The 20,859-nt window shown below is 45.8% G+C and overlaps 1 protein-coding gene across 1 annotated transcript; it reads right to left on the bottom strand.

Annotated features, from left to right (window-relative positions):
- Nucleotides 1-134: 134 nt before the first annotated feature.
- On the bottom strand, nt 135-18,817 carry ACTR1B (actin related protein 1B). Its single transcript, XM_077306266.1, has 11 exons — nt 18,601-18,817; nt 11,845-11,909; nt 11,623-11,698; nt 9,543-9,668; nt 8,346-8,470; nt 7,366-7,582; nt 5,772-5,864; nt 5,258-5,432; nt 3,774-3,835; nt 2,797-2,837; nt 135-2,362 (listed from the first exon to the last, which is right to left on the bottom strand). Exons 1-11 carry the CDS (start codon nt 18,646-18,648, stop codon nt 2,260-2,262), a joined length of 1,131 nt encoding a protein of 376 aa, XP_077162381.1. The 5' UTR covers nt 18,649-18,817; the 3' UTR covers nt 135-2,259.
- Nucleotides 18,818-20,859: the final 2,042 nt, after the last annotated feature.

Genomic DNA, 20,859 nt, shown 5'->3' with positions numbered 1-20,859 from the left:
TCCATCTGCCTTCTTTTGAACTTCATAAACATCATGCTCATAACAGCAGTTCAGTTCAGGAAGAAAACAGGCAGAACCCAACTTAACTGTATTTTCTCCAATGCTCCTTGCTGCAAAGAGGACGCACACAGAGCTACTGTCTGTTAATTTATAGTTACTATAATGAATTTACAAAATAAAAATACAGGCAACCGTGTTAAATTATTGTACATTGCAGTCCAGAGAGGTGGAGGGTTGGGGCGAGGTGTTTGCACTTGCCTCCGTTTGGTAGAGATAGCTCTAGGTGGCAGATAATATGAAGAAGCCAATATACACACACGCCTGGAGGGGCAAGAGCCACTGCCCCTGGAGGGATACAGTCTCACCCCTTAGCAGGGGGTTCTAAATTAATGTGTTTTCATTTTATTTTTTTAAATTAACCCTTTCCAGTCCAAGGCTAATTGCTGTAATGCACCTAGAGCCAGAAGGCGGCTGCTTCCCATCCTCTCTGCTGCTGTATACTTTGGCTATTGTGGAACTCCCGCTGAATTGTGACCTCACATTACCCAATTCTCTAGCTACCCAGTAGGGCCTGGGATTTTTTTTTTTTTTAAACAGAATAGTGGAGTTTTGTTTCTTGGGGCAATTATGGCCATGGTAATCTCTGAGCAAGAAGGCACCACCCAGCCTGCCGGGGAGGAAGTGATTGATATGGAGCACAGAGCTTAGACAGGAACAGAGAAAGCACTTCTGTTGCTCCCAACAGCAGAAGGGAAACTTCCTTGCTTGAACAAGCTATGATCCAAATGAGCCTCCACGGGGGTGGTTAACATGTAACTTGTTCATCTTTTAAGTGGAGGGGGGGGGAGTTGCCTGTTGAGACCTAAAATTATGTGGGCAACAAGAGCTGAAGTCTTCCGTGCCACTTTACCTGCCCCTGGCTCGTCGCACAAACTCGTTTTGTTCCCCCCAGCCTCCCAGTCCGGCTTCATGAATAAAGTGCCTGACAAGATGGCGCAGGAGGTGGTAAAGTGGCAGAGGCGTTCAGACCCTTTCCAAGCACGGTTGCCGCCATCACAACCAGCTTGGCATTAACCAAAGAAGTGCCATTGGTCTGAGGAACCATTCTCAAAGGGAAAAGAGGGGTGAGTGGGGTTTGGGGGGGGGGGGGGAATGGTGCCAGGTGTCATAGCCACACTATTCTACCCAGCACAGGAATGTCACCAGCCTCCACAACCCTCAAAGGAGGTGGGGGGAGGGAGGGGCGTAGAAGCAATACGTAAGAAATGTTTCATTAGGCCCAGCAGCAGCTTTGATGGGCTACCCAGAGCTGCTCTGACCACCAGAGAACTCTCTGGATCTTACCCCTCCCCCTATGAAATTCACAAGCCTAGACTGACAGCATTAATGTAAACAGCAGTACTCCCCTGTGTGGTTAGGCCACAGGAAGGAAGAGAACACCTTTGGCCGCTAACCGTAGTGAAGCTCTGATTAAGCACACTGCCCATCAAGGGACTGGCCCTTTCTCTTTCGCTATGATTAGATGGATGGGGGAAGCTGGGGGCTAGTGCTATGTTAGTTCTTCAGCGGCTGTTGAGAACCTTGGCACTAACAGCACTGAAAGGCCCAGAGGCGAGGTCCCACTCACAGGCTAGCTGAAGAACGCTTAGCATGGCTAGCTGCCTGCCACATAAGCAGGGACGTGTTTAGATGCAACAGGCTGAGAGGGAGAGAGATGCTGCGTCTAGGACAATTCCTGTGCTATGGCTTAAGCACTCAGTGCAGCTGCCACAGGCAGCCACATCTATAGATTCATTATTCTTCTTTGACAGGTGCAGCCTTCCAGGAAGTCTCCATCAAACTGAAGACCATGCATGCCTCTGTTTTACAGGATACAACAGAGGCATGAAGTGGCCTTCCCACTGGCTGGCACAAAGGCCATCAGCGTCACAGATCACATGGTGCTTTTCTTATGGAACAGACCAGAAAGAGAACTGGAGCCTTGAGTTCCTTTCCTGGCTGGGGCCACTGCCTTCCTCCACCACAGCCAAGGCCTCAAAAATACAGCTGTGCCTCCACACCCAAGGGGCACATGCTAGCAACATGCATTGGATAGGGCACTGAGACAGGTAAGCATGAGGCCCTGGAGGAAGGCAGGAATTGGCCCCAACCAACAAGGAGGGAGCAGCCCTGGACAGGAAAGGGTTAAGAGAGAAAAGACACAACCTGGATGAATCGCCCAAGGACACCAGCTGCTTTGCTGCTACCCCCACCCCCGCCCTAGAAGGTCTTCCGATGTATGGCCCGCGACCCGTCCTCCTCGTACTCCTTCTTGGACACCCACATCTTCTTGAACGTGTCCAGGGAAGCAAGAATAGAGCCACTGTCAGGGAGAAGGGGGGGGGGAGAGAAAGAAAGCAAGGTCAGAGAGCCAAGGCAATGAGGTGCATACCTTCTGCAAGATAATGATCTTTGCCAATACACAATCATGGCCTATGGGCTGCCTTATCATCTCAACTCTTGGCACATAAAGCCTAGGTTCTGTTTATCCTCAAATCCCAGCATTAATTTTTAATCAGCCTGTACTCTGAAGCCACCCACCACAGGAGAACTTCCTTAGCTAAGGAGGAAGGAACCACCCCCACCAAACACTTGTCTGTGATTTAATACTACAGAAAAAGGAGAAGTGCCAGCCAATACACAGCCCTCAATTTCTGGACGGCTGTGTAGGAATTATGCAACTGGACCCCATTACAGCTCCACTGGAGCTTCTACCACTAGGTACCAGGGATGGAAATGTGCAGGTAATCTTCTTACCCAATCCATGTAGAGTATAACCTCTCCTGAGGAGCTGAGATCTGCAAGTAGGAATAATACAAATCAGAGATGTGGGCAGGAACACTGTGAAAGTCTAGAAACTGCAGTTTAGCCTGGTACTAAAGCAACTGGCTTTCTGGGTGGAACAACCAGGATTCTTCTTCCACTTTAGCTAACATAGCCAAGTCCCCCAGGATGCCCTTCCTATGACTGAGATTCTGTGCACTCTCCTTCAACGCTTCTGCATGTACCACTATCCAAGTGGGCAGATATTTCAAACATTTATATCCTGCTTTTCTCCCCATCAATGGGACTCAAAGCAAATTGCACAAGTGATATGAAGTCCTCCAGCAACAACCCCAAACATTTCCAAAGAAGCTAGAGATTTATTTTAAGAAGCAGCTAATTTCAAGTTTCATGGTTATCAAGTAAGTGGCTTAGAAACCAGATCACAGCTACATGTGATTTCTAAGGTTACAATTTGCTCCACCCGTTTCTCCCCATGTTGCTTACTTGGCACCATTAAGACAGGCAAACAAAAGGACAACAAATTCCACCCCCCATCAGCTGAGGAAGGGTGAGATGTAGATTAGGATCTTGTTATTTTGTACTTCTATTTAATGCTGTTTGATTTGTTCTTGTGTTGTTCATGCCATTTGTCCCTTTCTCTAAGCCATTGGGAAAAATAACATAAACGCACAATTAAAAAAATGCAGCTCCAAAATCCCAAACCAAACACAGCACCTAATGGGGCTATCAATGTTGTCCTTTCCCTTAAGGTTAATATGACCCCCATTCTCCGTCAAGGTCAAGACTGCAGGAGCACTCAAACATGCAAATAACAAAGCAGTCTTACAAGAGGTTCACATGCATCAGGTAAAAGATCCAGCAGAGGTTTTGCAAACTTGCATTATTGTCTACGAGCGTGCACAGATTTGCATATTAATGCAAAGGGAGAAATTCTTCCATCTCCTCACCTTAATTTTTACATCTTTTGGAGCCAGTTTCTTCACTTCACTGAGCAGCCGGTCTCCAAAGCCTTTCAAAACAGACACAAAAACGTTGGCAGAATTAGGAGCACTATACCATGATCCAAGTGGTCAGGGCTGTCAGGTACCTGAGGCTTTCAAGAGGCATGCCTCAAAACCTCAGGCATAAATTAATTGTTCCTGTAATAGTCACAGAAAAGGCTAACTACGTTAGATTTGTCGCATATCCAGGTGTTTTTTTATAACCCAGCATCTAAGGATTTTTTTTCTCCTTTGCCAGTTTGGTGTAGTGGTTAGGAGTGTGGACTTCTAATCTGGCATGCCAGGTTCGATTCTGCGCTCCCCCACATGCAACCAGCTGGGTGACCTTGGGCTCACCATGGCACTGATAAAACTGTTCAGACTGGGCAGTGATATCAGCACTCTCTCAGCCTCACCTCCCTCACAGGGTGTCTGTTGTGGGGAGAGGAAAGGGAAGGCGAATGTAAGCCGCTTTGAGACTCCTTCAGGTAGAGAAAAGCAGCATATAAGAACCAACTCTTCTTCTTCTTCTTCTTCTTCTACTTTATAGTTGGATTCTAAATGTTGATTTAGCAATAAATATAAAGCTGAGCATACTGGGTTTGTTACAGTCTCAGATTCTTGCCTTCCAAAAAACAAAGAAACAAGCAGTCTGGGTGCTCTTAGTGATTCTTGGGCTCTGTGAAAAGGTCCAGGATGCGGTCCCAGATTCACTGCTCCTGGGCTCACCCCCACCCGTCCTGGGCTCAAGAAAGGTGGGAGGGTAGGCCACCAACAGCCCAAACCCTGGAGAGGGTAGGTACAGTGGCCAGCTGCTTTGCCCCCTCCACACACAGATGTGGAGCAGGGCCATGGAAAACAGGGGTCCAACCAGTCCAGGCTGACTGTCCCAGACATCCCATGGGGTTAAGATCATATCTGCAGACAGTATTTTCCCAAAATACAAAGTGAGAGAAAGCCAGGATTGTGCTTTCAGCCAGGGGAGGTGATATTATATGGCAACTCTGCCCTCTGCTGTTAGGAAATGAAATGACATTTTCCTTGGCTCATTGTATTGTATAATATATAGTTTTAATTGTATAGCCCACCATTCCCAGCTGGCTCAGGGTAGGTAACAACAACGCTCTTACAGCCAAAAGGCAGCATGACATTTCATTTCATTTCATAATATCATTTCATTTAGGTACTCGCTCAGAATCTCTCCTCTGACTTGTAATTTATGAACAACAGGAACTTTCATAATTAGGTTTACAGTACTATGTTGAAAGGACTGTATGTTTAACATTTGCCTCTGAAAAGTTTTCTAACTCAAACTCTTTGAGCCTGATTGAAGTTCATCTTTGAAGTCTCCTGTCTTGGAATAAAGCAGCCTCTTGGGCTTTACAACTTTTTCCAAACTTACAAACAAGCTTCCTACCTCCAGACACTGTCAATTTTGAAGAGCAATGTACCTTTAAAAAGCGTAGACCCCCCAGACAGGACAATGTTCGCGAACAACGTCCTCCTCAGGTCCATGTCAGATTTCTGGATGGCAAATGCGAGCACTTCATGGATCCCTTCACTTTCATCTCCTATGAGGTCTGGCTGGAAGAGCAGCTCAGGAGCTCGAAATCGGGATGGACCGACCTGCCAAGAGAGAAAAAATGACATTTTAAAAAAAGGACAAGGGGCAGTTCAACTCCAATAAGGTCCCCTTGACACTTGGCTCACTTACACATGCAAGGATGATCTGTGTGTGTGTGTGGGGAGGACACCATTCCATTACATACTGCAAAAGGCAAGGACCTACTGTGTGTTTGTTTTGTATGCCAACATATGAACACACCAAAAAAAACCCCCAAAGCTTTTCTGATTATGATGCTGGTTCTCACCACTGCAAATGTGTTTGAGAAGGAACTCCCAAGCCTCTGTGTCCTCAGTGCCACCTCCTAGCAGAAAGAACCATTTTTTAGAGCAGGGACTTACATCTAAAGTGCTCCCATCAGGCAGTGTGTATTGCACCTTCTCCGTCTCCAGAGCCTCGTCCTTCTGGGGATTGATGGACAAGTAGCAAGCTCTCTGCAGGATGAAAAGGCAGCATGTGAGACAACCGGATACTGGGAATCATTTGCTGCAGAAAATCCAAGCTGGTCCTCCCATTCTGTTAGCCCTCCCTTATGCCAATGCCTACTATGCCATCAATGCCTCATGCATAAGGTATGTACAAGCCCTTATCAGAAGCCAATTCCAGATCTGCTACTACTATTGCTGAGGATTGCAAGGTCCTTAAACTGTGTTACACCACTCAGGCCCACTGTCCTAGTTTATCTCATGCCTTTTCTTGGGAGGCTGTAGAACATGAGGCAATGGAAGGGACGGGCAAAGAATGCGAGGGGAAAGGCCAGGAACTGATGTTAGTTGATGATAATCTGAAAAAAGCGATTTAAGAAAGAAGCAGGAGACAGAGGGAAGGAAAACAGTCAAGACACCAGCAAGAAGAGAACGAATGGACACAGGACCACAAAATGTTCTGTGACACAGACTGCCTGGTATCCAGTGAGGGGCAGATATGTGATACTTGGCTCACAACAATCTCTTCATTGACTTGTGAGGATCATTTGTGCTCATTTCCCCATTCTGCTCAGCATTTTGATACTCAGGACACACTAAATCACAGGCTGATGGCCCACTGGAATCTCCTTGTCCGCAATTGTCAAGGACCCTGCATCATACTGGTTCTTTGTCCCCCACCAGTTTAAAAAAGTATCACTGCAGTTAGCTCTTGGGAAATTGCTTGTCAAGAACTTTCTAATTCAAACTCAGCTGCTGCATTTTCCCCTCTGTGGCTAGATTTCTGCACAATGAGAGGAGTGCTGGAAAGGGAACTCAGACACACGGCAGAGGGGTTCTCTGGAATTCCCTCTGCAGCTGCAGCTGTGTTTGGGCTGCCAAACAAATGAAGCTTTACATATAAGCTAAAATCATAAAGCTGCCTGATTCTCCAGTATGGAGAAAGAACTCACTAGCTTGTTGGCATTTTGAAAGGGTCCTAAGGACCAGAGTTTTAAGAGCCACTATGCTTAACATCCACTCAGCTGACTAGATTCACATTCCTCTGCTCATTCACACCCTCTTTCAGATATATGAGATTCTTTAATTTCATTAGCTTCTCTAGTCAACAGAACATTTTAAGCTGGAAGTGCTTAGGTAGTACAGTATTACGGTCAGGGGGTGCAAACGCCTTACTCCCAGTAGTCACCACTTTGGGAGGGGTCAATGATGGGGGGGATGTCATCCAAAAGGAGGCATAGGAGTTACCCTGCAGCACTGGAACCAGAAGGTACTCTGCCAGCCAGAGGAACAAGTAGAGGTTGGAGACAGAGAGCTTGCCAGGTTAAGGGACCACCTCCTCCCAGACTTGACAATTAGCCGCCTGAGGTTCAAATTCCAGGGTCCGTGGTTCTAGCCTAGCATTCCACTTTCTAGCCCAGAATTCCTCCTTGCAGTTCTAGAAGTTGCAAAAGACCAGGGTAGTTTTGTGGCAACAGCCTCCTCCCAGAGATACATCCAGCTACCCTACCTCTTTTATTGTCTTCACCACTTCAAATTCAGCTGAGGTGTGGAAGTCATAGCCTTCTTTCCGTAGCAGCAGGCGGAGGTAACGGGAAACATCTCGCCCAGCAATGTCTACCCGCATGATCGAGTGGGGCATAGCAAAGCCCTCATAGATGGGCACCGCATGTGTCACTCCGTCCCCTGCATCAAGTACCACTCCTGTAGTGCGGCCTGTGGCATAACTGTGGGCGAGCAGAGGGAGGCAAGGAAGACATCTGTTAACTACAACGCAGCCTTCCAAAGCGCTAGGACTGGGCTCAGGAAACAACTGGAAAAAACACAACTCAAGTAAATCTGAAGGCACCTCGCAAGGGTATAGCACCACAGCAGTTAACAAAATCCAGCAAGGCTTGCAACAGGATGCATTAATAGCAGCCCGGCTTTCGGGAACTCATAGACTCATCTAATCAAACAGGCTAAACTAATCCATGTCAATTCTTGAACAGATTTGTGGGAGCCAAGCGAGAAATCCCAATCAACAGTCAAGGTGTTCTCGGCCCAGCATTCCTGCCACCCTTCACCACTGCTCTATTCCTTGCCAAATACCAAACACACTATACCAGGCATATCTTGTAGTCAGCATCTGTTAGTAATACACTTTACCTTTCCAAGGACAGACTTACAATTTTATGGTTACAATGCCTAGATCTAATGGCCCAGACACAGAGCAGAGGGTTGGGGAGGGAATACAGCAAAGGCCAAAGAACGTTCTTCTGGCTTATCACAGTTTTTGTCAAGCAACAAAATACAGCACTCTCTGCAGTCTGCAGGTCGCTGGTGTCTTTGCAAGTCACTGACACTCCCTGAAGGGACTGAGCGACTCCCTGAAGTATCACTGAAGAAAGCTTAGAGGCCACCTGAATTTAAGCAGTTGTGAAGGTTGGCTTGATAAGCAAGAAATGGTGCAGCTTCATCTCCTCCCACACATGCCTACTCAACACTTACAGACTGAGGACCGCTTGCATGGAGATGAAGAGAGCCGGCACATTGAAGGTCTCAAAGAAAACCTCAGCAGCCTTCTCCCGGTTTTTGCTGGGATTTAGAGGGGCTTCTGTCAGGAGAACGGGATGCTGGAAGGGAAAGGGGGAACAGGATGAAATACAGGTCTTACTCCTCCTTCCCAGCATGCCAACTCTGGCCCAGTGTAACCTACGTGCCTGGGTGAATGGTCTGTTCCACTTACACATGCACTGAAAGCTGAGTTTTAAAAAGTGAAACACTTCTATTTATAAAGCGTTTTTGAAGTTCTTCTGTTTTGTGTAACAACTCCTTCTCCAGCTACAATATGCTCAGCCACAGCCCTGGAGGGGGGGGGGGCAGGGTTCTTATGCAAAATCCTCAACTATCTCAGCAGAAGGCGGGAACAACCTGCTCAACTCAAGTCTTTCCTTGGGAGGATATTATAAGGATCAAGCTTTAAATGGCTTATTTGCCTATGAGGACCAGAGGGCTGTTGAGCGGGGATAGAGTGACTAGCAATTCCAGAACCTCCTTACAAGGCCAGTTTGCACTAGAAGTGAGAAGCCTTCTGGTTGTTCCTGCCTCCTGCTGTGAGAGCTAGAACCATAAAATGTAAAACTGGGGGTGGGGGGGGGAGGATCCAAAATCCAATTCCCAGAACTGAAAAAGAGAGGGAGAGGCACGCAGGCAAACTCATCCAGAAAACACTATCATTCTTTTTCAGGATAAGCCTAATGAAACAGAAACATCCTAATATATTCTGATGCAGCCAGTCAAGTTTCCAGTGGAAGAAGAGTTGCCCAATTTGTTTGCTGCTACAGAAAATGCTGGATTTCAATGCATGCTCAAGAAGACTTCCTTAAAAACAAGCACGTGAACATACATGGGGTGGGGGGGGGAGGGAGTATATATCAGAATGCACTCCTTTGGTTCCAAGTCATGCAAGTTACGTTTCACTAGGCAATACTAGGATTGTTAAAGAGAAGGGGATCCCAGCCAGGCACATTAGCCCAAGGATGAAGGGCCTCATCATATCTGATGAGAGAAATCACAACCACCATCCCAGCTGGCAGCAAAAGGGCCTTAAGCTCATCATCTCTCCTCTAGGCAGCTCAGCAGTTTTCTTACTGAAAGGCCAGCACAAAAGCAAAAGAACACCAAAGCCAAAGGAGGGACTATCACCTCTTCTGAGAATGTCTGCAGCTGATCTTTGGAATAAACATACTGCCAGATCCTCTCCATGTCATTCCAGTCCCGAACAATACCATGCTCCATGGGGTATCGGATGGACAACAAACCTCTATGCTCCTAAACGATAAAGAGAAGTGCCATTCAAAACAATGGGATCAGTATACAGAAGTCAACACTTAAGCCCTACCAACCTCAAGAGAAAAAGAAGCAACCAGGCTTGATGGAAAGGGTGGGCAGAATAACTTGGTTATTACTCTTTATTACGCTTTACTCTGCTCTGGTTCGGCCTCACTTGGGAGTACTGTGTTCAGTTTTGGGCACCCGAGGGATGTTGACAACTGGAACGTGTCCAGAGGAGGGCAACAAAGATGGTGAGGGGTTTGGAGACCAAGACATGATGAAAGGTTGGGGGAGCTTGGTCTGTTTAGCCTAGAAAGGAGACGACTGAGAGGGGATCTGATAACCATCTTCAAGTATTTAAAAGGGTGCTATATGGAGGATGGAGCAGAATTGTTCTCTCTTGCCCCAGAGGGACGGACCAGAACGAATGGGATGAAATTAATTCAAAAGAAATTCCATCTAAACATCAGGAAGAAGTTCCTGACAGTTAGAGTTATCAGTGGAACAGGGTTCCTTGGGAGGTGGTGGGTTCTCCATCTTTGGAAATTTTTAAACAGAGGCTGGATAGCCATCTGACAGAGAGGCTGATTCTGTGAAGGCAATGGGGTGGCAGGTTACAGTGGATGAGCGATAGGGTTGTGAGTATCCTGCATAGTGTAGGGGGTTGGACTAGATGACCCATGAGGTCCCTTCCAACTCTATTATTCTATGATTCTATCCAGAACAGAGCTCAGAATAGCATGGGAAAGCTGCAACACCCAAACTGCCAAAAGCTTCCTAGGGAAGCCAACATGCCATCGCAAATTCCTAATGCAACAAGGGATGTGCAATCCAATTAAGTGATCACTTGATCACTGTGGGCTTCTTTCAGCTTCCAACAAATTATCAAACATATTTAGGATGTCAGATGCCCTGACAACCTGTAGAAAGTGAATGGGCAGCTGTGGTTTCCAGTAGCCAGTAAATACTTCTCTGTTGCAGAAGCAACAGCCCAATACATGGATGGATAAAGTAAAAGACCAATTGATTCACCTAATGCTGTACCGGCTCAGGCACAAGTACACTGGGAGTTATGGAACTGCCTTCATACAGCACAGGAGGGCTACAGAGAACAATAGGAGGGACCAGCTCACTCAAGGAGAAGATGTTGGGGGACAGGTATAGTGAAGGCATCTCACACCTCTGGGAGAAATCCAGAGTTCCAGGGTGTAGCTCAATTAAATTATGGTTAAAAAAGACTTGGCTGCACCCAAAGGCAATATACACAGTTGCCTGAGACTGCAGCAGGTAAGAGATGAATACTCTGGCTTCTGCCACCAGTCACGAGAACAAGGAATGGCAGACAGTCACACCACCAGCATCTCAGCAAGTATCCAACAGGGGAAGACAGGCTTCATCCCACCTGGATGCAAATGCCTGTAAGCAACTCACTTTATTGTGATGCTATCAAAATAATCTGCCTCCCCTATCTTATTTTCTGCTCCCTATATTTGAATATCCTCTCTTTGATTTGAATCCTACTGGGAGCCCCTATCAAGGATACCACCTGACAGTAGACCAAATCCAGGAGAACAGGTGATTCAATACTGGGCTTTCTGATATGATCTGCTCTATATGATGACTTTGGGCTGATCAGCTTTGGGTTGATCCTGCGTTGAGCAGGGGGTTGGGCTAGATAGCCTGTATGGCCCCTTCCAACTCTATGATTCTATGACTGGTTTTAGAAATTTGTATTTAAAATTTGCTTTTTAATGGACATATGCATTAGCATATGTTTTAACTACTATATACCGCCCTGAGCCAGCTTGCTGGGAAGGCGGTATATAAATTAAATAATAAATAATAATAGCAGCACGGTATTTTGAGTTTTAAATGTGATTAGCTGCTTAGGAAGACTATTTTATCTGAACCCCAAGATAATTTAAACATTTTTAAATTAGAGGGGGATTACCTCTGCCTTAGGTCCAATGAAGAGATCTCCTTCCAATGCCCCAGCCATGACCCGGACATGCTTTGGACGACCCACACTACATCGGAAACAAAAACGGTTGTCTATCAGCGCTGCATTTTAACAATTAGGATTCCAGCACCCCACAATCTTTGTTCAATTCAACCTTATCCTCCACACCTTTTTACTGAAGAGTGAAAGAAACTGTTTAGCAGCTATACTTACTAATTTGGAAAGCAATATTTTGGGATCTGGTCTCCAGCAAAACCAGCCTTTACTACTCCTGAACCCTGGAAGAAAAGAAAAAGGCAAAAAGTTCAGGAAAAGATAAAAGACTTTATGGTGCAAAAGAGATACAGTTTTTGAATTTCAGCCACTCAGAAGAGACAAATGTGGACAAGAAAGGCAAAAAGAAAGGACCCACAGTGCCTAAAGCTTCATTCCTCTTTGGTGTTCTACTCAAGACACCATTCAGTTTATCTTCTGTACCTAGAGACATTTATGTAATTGGGAGTAGTGCTGGTTGAAGGGGAGCCCACAAAGCCTTTGAAATGTAGGCTATCGTTCTTCTTCCAAATGGGTAGCCGTGTTGGTCTGAAGTAGCACAATAAAATCAGAGTCCAGTAGCACCTTTAAGACCAACAAAGATTTATTCAAGGCATGAGCTTTCGAGTGCAGTGTCAGACAGTGTCTGGCAAAGAGGGCTTGCACTCAAAAGCTCACGCCTTGAATAAATCTTTGTTGATCTTAAAGGTGCTACTGGACTCTGGTTCTTCTTCCAGTTGTCCTGTGAACAAGGCAGCATATACTAAAAATAAAAAACACACACAGACAAAGCTAATCTAGTGACATAACCTCATCTTCTACTTCTAAGGCCCACCGTCTGCCAGCATGGGCATAATGTCAGCTGAGCATAGCTGATGCAACTGCCAATGCCTCTTAAATGCTCCACCCTTGACCATTTATACCATTGAAATACCACAACATAACTTACAAGCAGCAATTTTGATTTATTTATTTTGCTTTCAGGCGCTTGCTTAATAGATCTAAGGTGGAACAGTCATGGAAGAAGTCCCTTTTAAAAGCTCTCAGAGACCTGAGCTCAAGACCCTCTGCCAGTCAGAGACAACAGAAACTGAAAAAATTCAACCAATTGGCTGGTACAAAAATGTAATCTTTTTGGTTATAATTATTCCAATTTATTTTGTAGATATTGCCTTCATATCTATAACGTCCAAACATAAACCATTTTCAATGGCCCATTTTCAAGGTTGTTCTCTTCCTCAGTGGTTTGTTATCTAAAACAGATTATTACAAAGTACTAGTAAATATTTACATGTGTAATCTTTCCTTAAAATTAAACGAGCAAACTTCCACTTGCTTAAGACTGAGACAACAGAGCTGGACGGGACAGATCACTAGCTTGACATCTCCAGAATGACTTACAACTCTCTCCCCTCCTGCTTAATCTCACAATGACTTGATTAAGCAGGTGAGAGAGAGAGAGAGAGAGAGAGAGAGAGAGAGAGAGAGAGAGAGAGAGAGAGAGAATGACTAGGCAGAGTGGAAATTTGAACCTGGGTCTCCCAGACCCATATCCGATGCTTTACTCTTACATCATGCTGGCTCCCAGAAGAGTCAAAGTATTCCCCACATTTGAGGAATACGGGTGCCAAGGCAGACTGCACAGCAAGACATGACTGCTTAGGGCACCGGAACAGCCAACAAGTCTATGATTCATGCCATGTCACAAGATCAGCCTTCTCCTTGTACCCTGTGCCAGAAATAAAGATCCTCCACTGTTGCAAACTGAGCACTCTCCTCTTCTAGTGAGAGGGAAAGACAATCAAATACCACATTCCAAAACCAAGCCACTTTATAAAGCTCTTTGAAAGGAGAGTAATAAATAGTCAGCAGCCATAGAACAGCCCTGCTGTAGACATGCCCTCCTCAGAGGATCAGATACCACCTTGGCTGACGGGCTTTGCCAGCCTCCATGATTCTGAGGATGGGCAGCCTCTCTTAGTCCAGTTACTAATTATTTCTTTGCAGCATGAATAAGCAAGTCTCTTTCACAGCCACACCCCAGTGATGGGATGGGCCAAATCAGGACAACTTCTTTTGCATAGAGAACACAGTTAAAACGCACCACACCATGAATACAGTTCTTCTATTCTTGTACATGCTCCACGTTTATTTCAAAATAACTCTGCAGATTGAACAGACATATTTTTCAACATCTAGATTTTTAGAACTCTGAAGTCACACAGTAAAATACATTAAAACATAAATCCGGTTGGAGAACTTGGGGTGGATCCAACCATCCTCCAAGAAACCTTCCTCAAGGAAGTTCTTCCTCCAGCAGAAGACCCACTTAAGTTGGAGGAGCACCTCAAACTTGAGCCAATGGAAAGATGAGCTATACAATATTTTAACTGACACACAAACTTTTCTCAGTGAAGTGGCATGACAGCGGTAAGCTCCACCCCATTATTAATGCGAATATAAAAGCGAACATTCTGCACTACCTAGATATATTATATGATATTTACCTAATGAATAACTATAAGCCAGAATCACCCAATCAATCCATGAGAATAATATTAGAGAATGTGCTTATTCCCATGGATTGATTGGATGATTCTGGCTTATGTTTAATATTAAAGAGGAACAATGTGATTCAATAGAGCAGAGGTAGTCAACCTGTGGTCCTCCAGATGTTCATGGACTACAATTCCCATGAGCCCCTGCCAGCATTTGCTGGCAGGGGCTCATGGGAACTGTAGTTCATGGACATCTGGAGGACCACAGGTTGACTACCCCTGCAATAGAGTATACAATAAGAACTAGTCTTGACAATTGTATGTCGAGGAATCTCAGTCACCACCAAAGTAAAATAATTTTTCATGCATTTATACAAGATAGAAACTAGCTAGCAGAATGATTACAGTAAAAAGAAAGAAGGAAACAAGCAAGCAATGGCTTTTTAGAACAGATAATTTGGTGTGAAAGAGATCAAAGCTCTAGTCCACAAGCAGAAGGGTTTAGGAAGACTTCAGGGGAAAATATTTAATTATTTTTAAAAGATAGTAATATGTCTCTGCCCAAAACAAATTTTCAAATAATCCAACCAAGAGCTGGAGGATCATGTTCTTTACAATGCACAGTCAAACAGCACTTTATCACAGCCACAGAAGGGGCTGAAGAAGGCACTAATCTGGAGGATTCAGAACAAGCCTAAATGGATAAGGACACGTCAAACAAATTCATCCTTAAATAAGAGCAACTATCACAGGATAACCATCCACTAGTCAAGACTCTCAACATTTTGCTATCATTCTACATTGTGGCAGTCATGTCTGAAAACTTCCATTGTCTACAAAAAATTAACTTCAAATCTGAAAGAATCACTAAAAATGTATGTATCTTCACCAGATTTTGCAAACTTCTTATTCAAGAGATCACACATAAATGGACAGAAATGTACAAACATTAAAGAACAGAGGAGCATGTTAAACAGAGGCACTGTAATCCTTTCCTGATAGCCACAGGGTTTGTAACACTCATATAATTAATATATTTTGACTGTTACACTTTTTTACCCTACAGATTTTAAATTGCTGCTCTCCTACTGGGGCTTTCTAGTTATTTCTGAACACTGAAAAACAGCTCTTAGAAGAACAGTTGCTTTCCAGTTTGAAAGTTATCCTCTTGCAATAGAACTATAACCAAAACCTTGTACATGATAACCAGCTGGCTGGATAGTACCAAACATACAATGGTCCTACACCACATTTCAAGGCCAGTTCAAACAGCCAGAGGTTCCAGTGCCATAATCATGTGGCAACAGATTGGTATTAACCAGGCTGAAGAAGAAAGGAAACATGTCTTGTTAAAAGTCACAAAGCTCAGGGAGGAGGATGACCTTGGGGAAGTTCTCTACTTCACCTATTTCACAGGCCTCTTGAGAGGCTAAAATGCCAGGCTGTGTTTCCTGCAGAAGGCGCATTACTATAGTAGTAGTAATCACATCCAAGATAACTGCTACTGCAGGCAACAAAAAATATTCAGAACAGTGTGTGAGGTGTAGTCTTCTCTGGAGGCCCATAATACTCAGTAATCTTACACCCAACTATACACCCTAACTGAATCAAAAGGCAGAATGGCAAAAGAGGCCATCCCCCTATTTCCACCTACACAGCAGGAAGGTGCATCTTTTATGCCAAATGGCAACACAAAAAATGACCCAGTCAACCACACACTTTTTAAGCACCCAAGCAGTCCCTATCTGAGATTATTTTTTCCAGTTCTATATCCTCCTCCTTTTTTACTTGCATGTTTAAAAATAATCAACCGAACATGCTAGAAGTATTCTGTTTTGTCATCTGAGAACCCTGTGGTGGAATGGTTAGAGTATCTGAATAGAAAGATCCCAGCCTTGAAGTTCACTGCTTGATCACGAGCTAGTTGTGAAGACAGAATGAGATGAAAAACAGACATACTATCTTGAGCTATGGGATAGATGGTGATGAGTAAGAAATGCCTTTGGGTAACCAGGCAGTGAAGCTTTTAAACATCAGGAAATAGTGCTTTTATTACTCTGTCAAGCTACTGATATGCTACAGTGGTATGTGTTGGCAGGCAAATGAAAAAAAAAAGTACTTATGGACAAATTTTCTGCACTTATTTGCAAGGCTGAAATAAGCCCCTCACACTGCAAAACTTCACATTCCAGCTAGTTCACATGAAGCAGTTCTGCTAGATGTCTCCTAGTCAGAGGACTATATATCTGTGGACTATATATCTGTGGTAAAACAAGAGCCACTCAGTATATTTCATGAGTTTTCGTTATAAGATTCTACAGTAAAAGACGAGGCATATGGCACCCCTGAGACAAAGCATCTTTTCATAAGACTGGCAAGCAGGGCAGGCCCAACCCCTCTCCACAGATTTTCCATTACTAATTAGCATTATACACATAGCTAGAATGGAACCAAACAGTGTTATGTAAATGCTAAGTCCCTCCTCATCAAATGTCAATTTGTGTCTATATTACATTGCTTAAAAAAGCCAGGGAGCATTAAATATCATACCGGGCATCACTGGGCTACACTATTACAACATTTTTTTTTATTACCCTTGATACAATGCAAGTTTAATGTACTAGCAATGCATTGGTAATCCACCAGATTCTATGATGGCAATATCACAGGGCCACTAATACAGACAATACAGTTTCCTCATCCTGATGCAATTTTGCAGTGCAATTTGAAGTAGTTACCCACTTCTAAAACCATTAAGCGAGCCTCTTGTGGCACAGAGTGGTAAGCGGCAGAAATGCTGTCTGAAGCTGTCTGCCCATGAGGTTGGGAGTTCGATCCCAGCAGCCGGCTCAAGGTTGACTCAGCCTTCCATCCTTCCGAGGTTGGTAAAATGAGTACCCAGCTTGCTGGGGGGTAAAACGGTAATGACTGGGGAAGGCACTGGCAAGGCCACAATGTACTGAGTCTGCCATGAAAATGCTGGAGGGCGTCACCCCAAGGGTCAGACATGACTCGGTGCTTGCACAGGGGATACCTTTACCTTTAAATTCATTAAAGTCAATGATCTCCTTTGGACAACAATTATTAGTCAAAAACCTCTGAAGTACCCAGAGCACTTTACAAAATGTCAACTGATGATCAACCCACAGAAATAGAGAAACAAGATGAATAACTCTCAAAATACAAGGTAGTCATTAGTGAGACTAGTGAACACAGAAATAGTTTAGAATAATGATTATTAACTGCACTATATGAAAATATTCTTGAGTGGGACTGTGGCTCAGCATCAGAGCATCTGCTTTGCACCCAAAAAGCCCCAGGTCAATCCCTAGCATCTCCATTTAAAAGGATGAGGCAGTAGGTGATGTGGAAGACTTATGGCTAAGAAGATCCTGGAGAACTGCAACTAATCAAAACAAACAATTCAGACCTTGATGGGTAGCCAGTTAGTCTATCTGGAGCAATAGAAAAGAGCAAGAGTCCAGTAGCACCTTAAAGACTGGCAACATTTGCAGCAAACTACAAGCTTTCGTAAGTCACCTGCTCACGTCTTCAGATACCTTGGCAGACTAGTGGCCTGATTCAGTTTAAGACAGCTTTATAACCAATACATTACAGCCAACAATCAGATCAGCAGGGGAATGCCCATTGCCTATGTATTGTTGTTGTTGTTTTCGGGGGGAGCATCATCTGAGCGTGGGGTCCCTGTAGGTGGGCAGGTAGTTGTGTGTTTCCTGCATTCTGCAGCCAGGGCAGGGGTAGTCAAACTGCGGTCCTCCAGATGTCCATGGACTACAATTCTCATGGGAGGGCCGCAGTTTGACTACCCCTGGTCTAGAGCAGGGGTAGTCAACCTGTGGTCCTCCAGATGTCCATGGACCACAATTCCCATGAGCCCCTGCCAGCAAACGCTGGCAGGGGCTCCTGGGAATTGTAGTCCATGAACAGGTTGACTACCCCTGGTCTAGAGGGCCCTGGAGGTCCCTTCGAACTCTATGATTTCCGAACATACCAGACTTATAATCAGGACAGCTCCTTATTGCCCCACTGCTCGCATGCGACAGCCCCCCTTTCTTCTTGCTTGGGGGCACTCAAGGCAAATGGCACTGAATTCCCAGCTCTCCTCCGCAGACGCCAACCAGCCCCGCTTTCTTAGAGCACAAGGTGTGTCTCCGGGGGCCAAGGCGGGAGGAAGATGGGGGGGGGCTGTTTTAAGCCACTCTGGGTCTCCCTCCGCATCAGAAAGGGCCGAGGCGTGCGGGGCTCATCCCGATATCAGGCTGCTCCAGAGACCCGCCGCCCCACCCGCGGCCAGCGCCGGGACCAGGCCCGGATCCGCTCGAGGCCCCACCCAGCTCGAGGCCTCCGCCTCCTCCCCCGCTGCAGCCACGGCCGGGCGCGGCTCCCCTCCCCCGCACCCCTCCCGGCCGCTGCTCACGTTGTCAATGACTACGGGCTGATTGGCGATGATATCGTAGGACTCCATGGCCGGGCCGCCCCCACTGAGCCTGGCCGGGCCGAAGACTGGCAGCTGGCAACAGCCGCCCCCTCACGCTGGACGCCGCACCGCCGCCGCGCCCGCTGTAGCTGCGGCCCGGTAACCACCACCCAGCCCCGCGCAACCTAGCTTGCCCTCCCTCTTTCGCCGCCAAGGAGGGCAGGGCCCAGCGAGCGCCTCGATTTTCAACCAATCGCGTGCCCCCCTTGTCTTCTGAGTGACAGCCGGCATCGGCCCGAGGGAGCCTAGCCAAAGGCGCGGCTCGCCGTCTGACAGCTATTGCCTATTGGCCCCGCAAGGCTTTGGGGGCGGGTCTTCCGTATCAAGCTTAGTGGCGCGAACACTGGGATGGAGAAGGAAACGCGGTGATGTCATAGCTCAGCTCTTAAAGGCGCAGAGGCCTCGCCACGAGTCCGGTGGAGTCCTGCCCGGAGGGATGCGTTGCTGGATGGGAAGTGATGGAGGAAAGCGGCCTTGCTGCCTTTTGGAGCGCTGGGAATCAATAGGGCTGTAATAGGCAGGGTGGGGGCCGCTGCCTTCACCAATATGCCCCAGTGAAAAATTGGGTTTGCATGACCCGGCAGTTTCCGCTTAACCAAGAGGGCTTTTTTGAGGAATCCGACCGGTTCTGGTTAAACAGAAGATGGGTGCTGCCCCACTAAGGGGGTCGTTCTTCAGCGTTTCTCCCCTCCCCGCTTACCTGAGATCCTCTGTTCCTCAAGGTGGATCGGTCCCACCTCTCTTGCTGAAATATTTATCGCCCGTGGTACTATTGTGGCCCAGAGCCCCTTAAATGCCATTAACACATGCACAGTACAATAAAACCCAATGAACTCTGCCTTCCCAAGGAAATGCTTGCATCCCATAAAAAGACCTCGAGAACAGAACAGCCCTGCTGCACCTCCTTAGGGCTTCTAAGGGCTGCTTGATGTCCTGAGTGGAGGAAAAATCCCTATTTAACTGGTATAATTATGAAGAGCTGAGTTTTTGCACCCCACTTTTCAGTACCTGAAGGCTTACAATCTTCAGGCTTACGATCACCTTCCTTTCCCCCCCAACATCGAGGCTGAAAAAGCTCTGTGGGAACTGTGACAGGCTCAAGGTCACCCAGCTGGCTGCTTGTGGAGGAGTGGGGAATCAAACCACGTTTTCCAGATTAGCAGCCCTTTCTTTTAACATCTACAGCTGGCTCTAATATGGCTCCTGTGTATTTATGGGAAATAAACACTGAAAAAAAATTATAACTCAGCATGCAGCTTTCTGGAACTCAGTTTTCATAAACACAAAGAAAGCAGGCATTTTTGTTCGTTACTAGGAATTGCTACAAATAAGCCAGTCTGCCTACAATCCTGCAGGACTCTCAAACTGGATACAGGATTGTCAACTAATTCATTTATCTTTATTGTCCATTTTTCCTACAAGGTGCTCAGAGCAATTTAAACGGTTCTCCCTAATTTCGCCACATCAGCCCTGTGGGGCAAGTTATGCAGAGCGGTGGTAACTGCCTCAACGGCACCCAGTGAACCATCTGGCTGAGCAAGGATTTGAATCCAGTTCTTCCAGGTCCAGATTTAACACTGTCTGCTATACCACACTGGTTCTCAAGAATGACTTCAACATGTATTTAGCTTGCAATTTATGGTTACCTTTAATTTAGCAATCTGAATGCCCATATGGTGTTTGTGTATCTATGGAAAGCAACAAGAAAAAATGCCCCAATCAAATTAAATATGTACAGGAATGAAAAGGAAAACACAAGTCACCTTTGTTTGATTACTGGGAGTGTACATTGAGACAAGATTAGAATATTTTCTGTCACTCGTGGACTTCGGAAGACAGGACACATAGGTTATACCATACTGTTCCAAAAATAATGTGGTATTTGCAAAGTCTGTAATACAATTCCACAGGGCCTGTAAGACAGCTCTTCCACCCCGCGTTCAGTTGAGCCCAGGCCAAAAGGAAGATATTGGCCCCCTCCTCTAACACCTAGCACCTATCTTGGGAATATGGCAGTGGGAGATGGGTACATGGGGAGTGGGGGGCTATGTTTTAGTGTGCTTGTAAAGGTAAAGGTATCCCCTGTGCAAAGTTTGCCATTCCCTTCCCCAGTCATTATTGTTTTACCCCCCAGCAAGCTGGGTACTCATTTTACCGACCTTGGAAGGATGGAAGGCTGAGTCAACCTTGAACCGGCTG

This window comes from Paroedura picta, chromosome 12 (assembly GCF_049243985.1).
Source record: "Paroedura picta isolate Pp20150507F chromosome 12, Ppicta_v3.0, whole genome shotgun sequence".
NCBI lineage: Eukaryota > Metazoa > Chordata > Lepidosauria > Squamata > Gekkonidae > Paroedura > Paroedura picta.
Note: the sequence above shows the minus strand (reverse complement) of the source record. Positions and strands in the feature narration are given on the sequence as shown.